The sequence below is a fragment of the Amblyomma maculatum genome, chromosome 6 (genome assembly GCF_055883805.1).
Source record: "Amblyomma maculatum isolate TAMU_Amacu chromosome 6, ASM5588380v1, whole genome shotgun sequence".
In the NCBI taxonomy this organism is placed as follows: Eukaryota; Metazoa; Arthropoda; class Arachnida; order Ixodida; family Ixodidae; genus Amblyomma; species Amblyomma maculatum.
In genome coordinates, this window is record NC_139349.1 from 144376027 (window position 1) to 144386106 (window position 10080).

Consider the following 10080-nt stretch of genomic DNA (forward strand, 5'->3'; position numbering starts at 1 on the left):
TGTTGCAATTTCACAGAATGTGTGCGAAGCCGGGCGTCTCCGTTCTGCAGACTCTGCATTTGTCTGTCGGGTGCGTCTCGGGATACATTCTGTGCATCAGCGGCGGGCTGGGGAGTGAGCCGGTCTGTAGCTGTCTGTATAGAACGAAAGGTGCCGCCGAGGCCGGGATTCGATCCCGCAACCTTGGGAACAGTAGTCGAGCGCCGTAACCACTGCACCACCCCGGCGGGGATTATGACTAGCAGCTTGCCGGTATCTCTAAAGAGGAAAGTATATAACAGTTGCATCTTACCTGTACTCACCTATGGGGCTGAAACGTGAAGGCTAACCAAGAGAGTTCTACTTAAGTTGAGGACAACCCAGAGAGCTATGGAACGTAAAATGGTAGGGGTAACATTAAGAGATAGGAAACGTGCAGAGTGGGTCAGAGATATAACTCAGGTTACCGACATACTAGTGGAAATTAAGAAGAAGAAATGGGCATGGGCAGGACATGTAGTGCGAAAAGAGGATAACCGATGGTCGCTTAGTGTAACAAACTGTATTCCAAGAGAAGGAAAGCGTAGCAGGGGGCGGCAAAACGTTAGGTGGGCGGATGAGGTTAAAAAGTTCGCAGGGGTCAAGTGGATGCAGCTAGCACAGAACCGGGTTGAGTGGAGAAATATGGGAGAGGCCTTGGCCCAGCAGTGGGTATAGTCAGGCTGATGATGATGATGAATAAATTCTTTTGGTTCTCTGAGGCTGCAAAATAAGTTGACTGAACAGCGCTGGTACGTAACACCACCCCATTGATCTACTATTCTTCTACACGTCATCCCAAAATGCCAGAAACGCGACATTAGGAAATATTATTCTACTGCATACTCAAATTGTGCATAGTATGCACGGCTGTGTTTTATAGGTAAAAAAATTTAAGATACGCTTCCACACCAATTAAAATCTCACAATGTGGCGCTCCCATAGCAAAAACGTACTTAGAGCACACGCATTATGAATGCTAAATATACGCTACCTGCTGCGTGAATCTAATTTTATACTGTATTTTAACGTGAAGGTATTTCATGAATTAGTGTGATGTTATGCTGCGAAGATTTGTATTCATGTATATATCTTCCTCTCAGTTCCAAGTTTGTTTTGAGCATGTGATGAAGTGTCTGTATCATTTAATTTCTTTTTTCCACCTGTGACTAGTTTTTGGCTGCGATTTCACATCATTGGACACATGTATATTGTCTTCTCAAAGGTAAATAAACAATTTAAAAATAGCAATATATAAAATTTTTTAGCGTTTGTTTTCTAAGCCGCAATAAGCGTGCTTCGATGCCTGGCACCTCTTTCACAATGCACATGTCCACTATATTGAGGGGGACTAAGTACTATTTTATGCTCCTGAAATTGTGGCATTTGAGTTGTTGCTTTACTCGTTGTGGCATTAAATAATTGCTTAGAATGATACGTATGTTATGAATGCTTTTGTGTATAATGTCAAGTGTACTATATTATCTCAAACATTATAAAGTAGTAGTTCTGGGAAAAACGTAACTTTAAGACAGGACTAGAGAGATGAGGACAGGACAGAGATACAACTTACAACTGAATGGAATCGTACGACGAAAAAACGTCCCATTATTAAGGAACAATACGACTGCGCATACCTACAAAAATTGATAACACTCTTAATTGGCAATCTGAACACGAAAAAAAAAACCGAAAACACCAACAGTTATCGCTCATAATATGAGGTGGAACCTCAAGTACGTACGTAATAAAAGCTTTTTTTTTTCTTTTTCCATAAGATAAACAGACGGTGTACTAATGCACGTGTTACTACTGCATTTCGCAGTCTCATGCGCTTCGAAGATTTCACTTGCCAATTGGTCTTTACCTCTTCCTAAGATCTTGGTACGGTTCAGGGGGGGGGGGGGGGAAAGCAGTTTTTCCAGCTCTTGCAGTGCTTACGAAAATGCTCATCGGTTTGTTGACGAAGTGAAGAGGCATGTCCACTCAGTTTCACATTTAGGCATCTGCCCGTCTGCCCAATGTACACCCTTCCACAGCAGAAAGGGATCCGATAAACAAGCCCAGTGGCGCATGAGACGCGCGGATTCTTGTGATTAACGCCGCACACTGATTTTTTATCCCTTTCATGGTCTACTAAAGGACATAGCCTTGCAAGCTTGAGTGGAGCTCAGAAGACGATATCCACTCTAAATTTCGCTGCCACTCTCTTCAAGTTGCGCGAAAGCTTGTGCATGTAGGGCACAACCTCAAACTTCCTTTTATGTTCGCCTGGTACATTTTCCTGTGACGGCTGGATGCGTTCTTTTAATTATGTGGCCTTTTTCTGAGAGTCTTTTCAACTGCTACAAGAACATCGTTAGAGAAGCCTTCTTCCTTAAGTCTTTGCACCTGCGTCTCGAAACTAATACCCACTTTGTGCGGACACGACTTGAGGACAGACCTAAGGCATGTGGCATAGCAGCCACATGCCTTACCATACCACAAGATCTTGGGAAGCGGCAAAGACCAATTGGCAAGAGAAATGTTCGAAGCGCATGAGATTCCGAAATGCAGTAGTGACACATGCATTAATACACCGTTTGTCTGTCTTATGGAAAATGAAAAGAAAGTTTTTATTACGTACTTGAGGTTGCACCTCATATCATGAGCGATAACTGTTGGTTTTTCTGTTTTAACGCGACAGCGTTAAGGAGCTCGTGTCGCAGAAAAGCCGGTGTCGTCGGAGTCGGCGGCGTTCGTGAGCGATAAATCCCGGCATGCACTTCATAAATAAAAAGCAACTTCTAAAATGTGTTGGGTGGGAATCGAACCAGGGTCTCCGAAGTGTGAGACGGAGTGGGTGGGAATCGAACCAGGGTCTCCGAAGTGTGAGACGGAGACGCTACCACTCAGCCACGAGTTTTTTTTTCCACGAGTTCGATGCTTGAAAGCGGTAAAAAAGCGCTTCTAGTGAATTCGGTGTTGCCTTAAAAAACGTGCCGTAGAACGTTATACTGCGGCGTATATCGGTAATTATGAGCACGTTACTTACAGAAGTCGCAGTTACACGAGTAGCGAAGTACGTTTCCGCTACATTTCTTCTGCGCTCTGCGCACATGCAGAGCCATCTTGCGGCAAACACAGAAGAACCCCTCCTCGCAATGCGCGGCGCTGCCCCGACACGTGGCGCGCCACTCGCCCTTCACGTTTCACCGTGCACCCTCACGGGTTGTAGAATCAAGTGTCTTTCCTTTCTTTAGATCACTATCTTCGCTCACCCGCTTCTCCCCTTCGGGCCGCGCGGATACCGGTGCGAGGATGCCCCAATACCCTTGCGTTTAATAAGTTTTCTCGCTCTCTGCCCTTCCAACATCCAGCGTGCGTCCCTCGAACAGTGGTGTTTAGGCGACGCGGCTCCTCTTTCCGCTCACAGCGCGATTGCTAGGTGCAGCGTCTGATGCCGGACGCCTCTGACGTGATTGCTGCGCCGTAGCGCTTCTGCTGGGAAAGCGTCCCCTGCGATGTGTGCCGAGCTGCTTCCGAGGAATCATGCTTCTGCGTGGTGCTCCCAAGCGAGATAGAGGACGATCCCATCAAGCCGTCAGCCCCACGATCGCGTCCGCCTTCATGGCGCGTCGCTGCCCGGCTTTCTCCTTCCGAGACACCGAGTTCTTTGGTTCGTTCCGCTTGCTCAGGCGCACGTTTCGTTGCCGCGCCGAACGCTGCGTTGCTCGGCGCTCACCGCGTGATTCGTGAGTGCAAAGTCCGACGCGGGGCGCCTCATCAGTGATTGCTGCGCCGTAGCGCATTGTCTTACACTCCTTGGCAGGTCGACGGGTGTTGTATTGCAGGGCCGTGCGCGCTCGCTCTTGAGACGCGTGTGATTGAAGCGGCGCCTTCTACCAGTGCCGGTAGCGCTGGGCGGTGCGAACGAGGTGCAATAACGCTATCGCGTTCCACTCTTGAAGGCGAAGCTTAAGCGTCCTCCAATTTTTTTTCTTTGCGTTTTAGACTGCCATGAAGAGAGATCAATTTTTGTAGGTATGCTCAGGCGTATCGTTGCTTAATGAAGGGACGTTTTTTCGTCGTACGATTCCATTCAGTTGTAAGTTGTAGCTCTGTCCGGTCCTCGTTTCTCTAGTCCTATCTTAACGTTACCTACGTGTTTCGCTGAAATATGTCTGACAAACTGGCCCCACAGTATACTCAGTTAAATTATAAAGCCGCTTTACAACACCAGCGCTGATAAGCCCCGATGTTTTCCTCGTATTAATATTGGAAACTCAAAAAACATACGATGAAAGAAAATTTACAGATAAAGCATATTGCCGCAAATTTTAAGAAAAAAAATATCGCAAATAGGGAATCCTAGTCATGGTGGAAAAAGGAGGCGGGTCTTAAATATAAAATTCCGAGCCTACATTTATAAATAGATCCGACTATCATTTGTGGTAACCAGTTCACTCTTTTTGCATGTGTCAATCTGGTTGTGCCACTTTCAAAACTTCTTGCATGGTTCACGGTACGAATTGTTCCTAGAATATATGATGGTAATTCTTGCGCGTATCATTTTTTCCCAGTGTTTAATCTTTGAAATTGCATTCAGTGAACAGCAGGTGATGGTATAAGCTTTATAAACATAATTAGTTTGTGTATAGTGATCTTCTGAGGCTCCCAATCATATCTAAAGAAAAGCTATTCGAGCGGTAATGCTCGCCCTGGACGTATATAGTGCTACGTGGTGGCAGTACAAGCGATGGAACATGGCAACACAACAGAAACAAAACGACTTGATATAACGGCGAAATATGCTCTAATGGCCAGCGGGCCTAGCGCGAGCACTCCGCCCCGCGCCTCTGCCCGCTTTGTCGTCTTCGTAGCGATAGTTTACTAGCGGGATAGGCGTAGAAAAAGGCCGAATCTATCTAGCTATTCTGGTTAATGAAATTATACTAATCGATTTGTAAAGCCACACATTGGCAACGGGGGTAGCAGAAGCACAGGATATCAGATGATCAAGTTGCCACTACTTGCAGTTCATTAAAATCCACTTTATATTTCGCCTTCATGAGACTCCGCGCACCGCGAGTTGTGTTCGGTCCCCTCAATGCCACTCAGCCATCGGTACTGCTCTGTAAATCAACTCTTACATTTATGGGCAAACCACAGCAGCTATGTGGTACTACATTTGAATTTTGGAAACGATATTTGCCTAATTGCAGTGTCATGACTTCTGTGCCATCTGACGCACCAGCGTCAACCACGTGGCCTGCGACCATTGCCAGCAACTTACCGCGAACAAATATAGGACACTTGGCATCCTACCGGTTACGTAGCCTTTCGATGCAGTATGACCCTGTCCGATTCTTGCTATGGCGCCAGCCTTTTGCAAACAGCGATCATCGAACGTGATTAATACAAAGAAACGTCTGAGGTTAAAGTCTTTATTATGCACCAGTGACCAGTTTGAATTCCTTCTTTGTGTGCACTATAGCGCTCCTTGAATATATTTGCCGCAACAAAGTTGTAGTGTGCGTCACCACAGCAGGTGTGATCGGGCTCGTATCAGGGCATGGGGCTTCCGCTTACACTCCTGCGATCAAGAAATGAAGCTGGTTAGAAAACTTATTTTTGATAACTATAATGCAGTCGAATAGCAGCATTGCTTCTTATTCACGGAACTTGAACAGAGGCGAAATCCGATGGCAACCGTATTCATACCATGCGTCATGTTTCAGCCAGTGTTGTATGCAACAATGAAAATAATCGTGTCTACAAAAGCTGAATGTCCACAGGACCCAGGGGACTGCTATTTTCTTGCAGGCTGCGCAAAACTGCGGGAGACTCGGCAAATGTTAAATAAAAATCTCGAATTCCATAGTTACCTCTCTGCCTCATGGTACTTGAACATTTTACGGGCCACTCAATTAGGATTTAAGCACAATATGTTTTCAGCACATACCCATTAGAGAATTTACTTGTTAATGCTAAAACTGAATACTTGCTCCTTCATTATTATTTATTAAAGGTAATTTAATTTTACAACAAAAATCACACAAAATCTACTTTTTAGCCGCCGTATGGACAGAATGGTCCACGAAACATAACTGTTGTTGGAAGCTGTAACAGAATTGCTGTGATTTGTCTGATAAACACCCGAGAGATCGTTAAACGAACTTTTCGCCCAGAAGCATATGTGAACAGAGACAGAAAAAAAAAGGCAATTGCTGGTGACAAAAAACTTGTGCAAAGAAATAGCGAAAGACAACCTCAGTGTGTTTAAACACTTCACGTTTCATCGTTTATATAGCAGCAGTGTTCGATATCAAGCTTGCTAAATTTGCATCCAAACACACGAAAAAGCGTTGAGCGTGTACCGCATTTGTACTGTATGTACTCTGAAAAGCTGGCAAGGAAAGCAGTAGAGCTGATCAGAGCAAATACTAATGATTTTTGTTTCCCTGTTGCCTTTGCCTTAGTGCACTAAATACTTGAGCTTTGAGGCCCTTTTGAACCCTGTTTGCAGACATGTACGAACGGCGCGTTTATTTGGCTAGGCCTTAATTGCCGTACGTCTGTTAAGCTGCAAGATCGTGATTACGCCCTATAATTATACATTCAAGATGGTTTCGCGCCGCCCGTTAAGTGAAAGCTTCCATATTTGGAAATCAAAAAATACTAAATTGTTCTCGCCATCGTGTTCAGGTAACAAAGAAGTAACAAAGCTTGCATAGCGAGAAGCCGTCATGCTTACCTTTGACGCACCAGGTACCGCCGCAAGGCTTGGGGCAGCATTCCAGTCCCCGAGCTTCACATTCTTCAGGTGTGCAGGTGGTGTAGGAACAGTCGGAGCCGCCTGTTTGCTCTGGGCACTTGGCCTCGCTCACGACTGTTAAAGAACGGGCGGCGATAAAGACGAAAACTAGGAAGAGGGCGCGCATCTTGAGTACGTTGTGATTCTTGCTAAGGAAACAATATCGAATCCAGCACCCGTGGCCTGCCTTTTATGCTGAGGGCGTTGCAGCGGTTAGGGCAAACAGAACAAGAGGAAGACACGCTTGGCCCACTTCCGGTGGTCGTACGTGACGGTATCCTTGTCGCACGACAATGCGTTTGTCCTTCGCAGAATAGTGAGCAGGAAAAAACAGTTGACTACTCACAGGTATTTCTATGACTGTCAGTCAACGCACGTGCCCGTTTTAATCTTACTTAGGTGCTGAGCAGAACAGGAAACGAACACAGCTGCTATTCACTTATCAGCACCCAGGCACTGGCCATGGCTAAAGCGACGTTAGACTAGTAAGTGAAAGTTTTGAGTGCTAAAAAAATCTCGTTTTCCTTTTCCGGAGCAATATTTCAGGCAGCTCTATTTTTTTCTGTGGTTCGTATTTTTTTTTTCTCTTTGGAATCGCATCCTGGTGTGCAAGCAAACAGACTTGTCAAGGGATCCACGTGTTTTCAACTATGTTCACTTTTTGTAGGTCTCAGGGAGGAAAGTCCAACATGGAATATATCATTTCTGCCGTTTGCTTTCTTTCTGCTTTCTTTTCAGACCCCTCAAGAGGTTTTCATTTAACGCAGTTAAGGCAGAATTTGTGAAACGTCCAAATCATATTTGTGCTCCTCAAAATCTGATTTTGAGCTCAGTTTTCTCAGCCCTAACGTTGGTCAGCATTCATGAAATCCAGGGTTTGACAGAAACCCGTCTGGTCGGGTATGCTTATGGCGGGAATCTTCGATCGCACGTATTATTCGTTCTTAAGAAATGAGAGCCCTTAGCGGAGTAGAAACGACATTTTTAGAAAGGTTTTCCGGTACTCGGAAGTTACCCCTAGCATCATGAATGCACATCGTGCTTGCAATATTTCGTAAGAATGAATGATATTATCCAATGAGCACCACTTCCTTGCAAACATTGTACGTGTCTTGACTCACGGTTGCGGAAAGCCGAATGCAGATTAGCAAAATGTTTAGTTGCAACTCAATATATCTGTTGGGATTGCTGCTATCAATGACAATAAATTTTAGAGTAAACCCATGATCACAATTCAAGCCATTAATAATCAATAGGCTTGAGGGAAATAATTTTCCTCCGAATTTTCTTCTTTTAAACTTCAGCGCTTGTGCGCAAACAACGTGTTCCCTTCCATACTAGAGTGACTTGCGCTTACTGCGCCGTCATTGAAACTTAGAAAAACGCGATAGCTCCGCCATTGTAGTTTCATAATCTTTTTGCAAATTCGGTAATGCTCTAAGCCCCCCCCCCCCTTAGCCATAATATTGTCCAATCGTTGTTGCGCGTTTGTGCTGCCGCTCTGATCGCTTAAGCTGCTTAAGCTGTTTCATGAGGTCACAACCACATAGTCCTTCGTGAGTAGAGAGAGAGCGAGAGAGATAACTTGTATTTGTCCAATAGAGCTAATATCTTGCTCTTTGGGGGTCAGAACCGGAAGGTAGGACAATTGCCATAGTTGCAGGCCGCTAGTTCTTGGTCTCCGGCGACATTTCCGCGCAGTCAAACAATTTCTCTTGGGCTCTTGAGTCTGAGCTTCGCAGGAGGGTCTCCCATGTGTCTTTAGTTATATTTTAGCCCTGCCTGGTGACTTCGCGCATTCCCATATTATGTGATCTAGCACAATGAACCGAGGTCTGATCGTATTTCTGGCCATATATGGTTGAACCGAACTGGATTCGGGCATGTATTTGTCTATAGCTTTCTCCATGATATTGCTTCCTCTTTGCCTAACGTTGGGTCTGGTGGTGGTAGGAGCCTCTTATGCAGTATGTAGTGCGTTGTTGCTTTGCTATAATTAATGAGCTCATCTTGTTTGCATTGCTCCGATGGCACTTCTCCAGCCCGGCGTGTGAGATTTCGGGCTAGTTTGTCTGCCGCCTCGTTTCCGGGAACGCCTGTGTGGGCTGGCGTCCAGACAAGAGTGACGTCTCTTTCTATTGGCTTTTGATCGAGGATTCCACCCGCGGTCGTCGCTGTTAGTCCTGCGGTGTAGCTCCTAATTGCGCTTTTGCTGCCACTGACTGCATTTTGCCTCGGACTGAGCAAGAGCCAGTGATATTGCAGCCTCTTCCGCTGTCTACATCGATCTTGTTTTAATAGAGATTGCTGTAATCATTTCTCGCTTGCCATTGACTACGAGTGCATTCATTTTTTCTTTGCCGCAGTATGCAGCGTCTACGTATGTCATTCTACCTGGATTTTCTGCCTCAAATCTCCGTGTCTTGGTTGCTGCCCTCTTCTCTCGTGTTTGCTTAATATATTCAGGGTGCATGTTTTTTTTGGTTATGGGGGATATGGATTAGTTTCTGGTCCTCTCCTCTCATATCCTCTGTCTTGACCCAGTATTCCTTTGGTTACATACCTATTTTCCTCAATATGTTCCTTCCGCGCTTAGTTTTCTCTAGCCTTCTTTGTTGCGCAGCTAGAGTTGCCTCAATTATTTCATCTAATGTGCTGTGTATTCCCAATATCATTAGCCTCTCCGTGGAGGTAGTTACCGGGAGGTGTAGTGCTCTTTTAATGAATTTTCAAATTATGCTATCAATCCTATCTTTTTCTTTATATTTCACGTCTAAATATGGCACGGCATACCCCACCCTGCTTATGACGAAAGCTTGTATGATTCTTATTAGGTTATTTTCCTTGAGGCCTCTTTTTTAAATACCTAGCCATTCTCCTTATAAGGTTTGTTGTTTGTATGAACTGTCCCTCCAGTTTCTTTATCGTTTAGCCGCTGTATCCGTTTGTTTGGAGGACCATACCTTGCATCCTCATTTGTTCGACTTTCGGGACCGCTTTTCCCTCCATTTCTATATTTACGCCCAATTGCTCTTTTTCCTTAGGTGTTTCGGATTGTATAGAAACAGCTTGGATTTTTGTGAATAACATTTCATGCCCCTCTCCTTTGCATATTGTACAGTGTTGTTTGCCGCCTCTTCAATTGGTGCTCGATTTCAGCATCGCTACCTTTGTTTGTCCAAATAGTTATGTCATCCGCATATTGGCGGAATTTTATGTCTTTATTTTCCTTAGTTTTTCTGTCCATGCATGGCTATGTTGAAACG

The 10080-nt window shown here is 45.0% G+C and overlaps 1 protein-coding gene across 1 annotated transcript; it reads right to left on the minus strand.

Annotated features, from left to right (window-relative positions):
• Positions 1-5436: 5436 nt before the first annotated feature.
• On the minus strand, positions 5437-7178 carry LOC146186954 (uncharacterized). The gene is made up of 2 exons (XM_084605746.1): positions 6755-7178; positions 5437-5593 (listed from the first exon to the last, which is right to left on the minus strand). The coding sequence occupies exons 1-2, from the start codon at positions 6939-6941 to the stop codon at positions 5586-5588; spliced, it is 195 nt and encodes a 64-aa protein (XP_084461872.1). The 5' UTR covers positions 6942-7178; the 3' UTR covers positions 5437-5585.
• Positions 7179-10080: the final 2902 nt, after the last annotated feature.

Coding starts and splice junctions, on each gene's coding strand:
- LOC146186954 (XM_084605746.1), bottom strand. CDS start 6,941: ATGCGCGCCCTCTTCCTAGTTTTCGTCTTTATCGCCGCCCGTTCTTTA.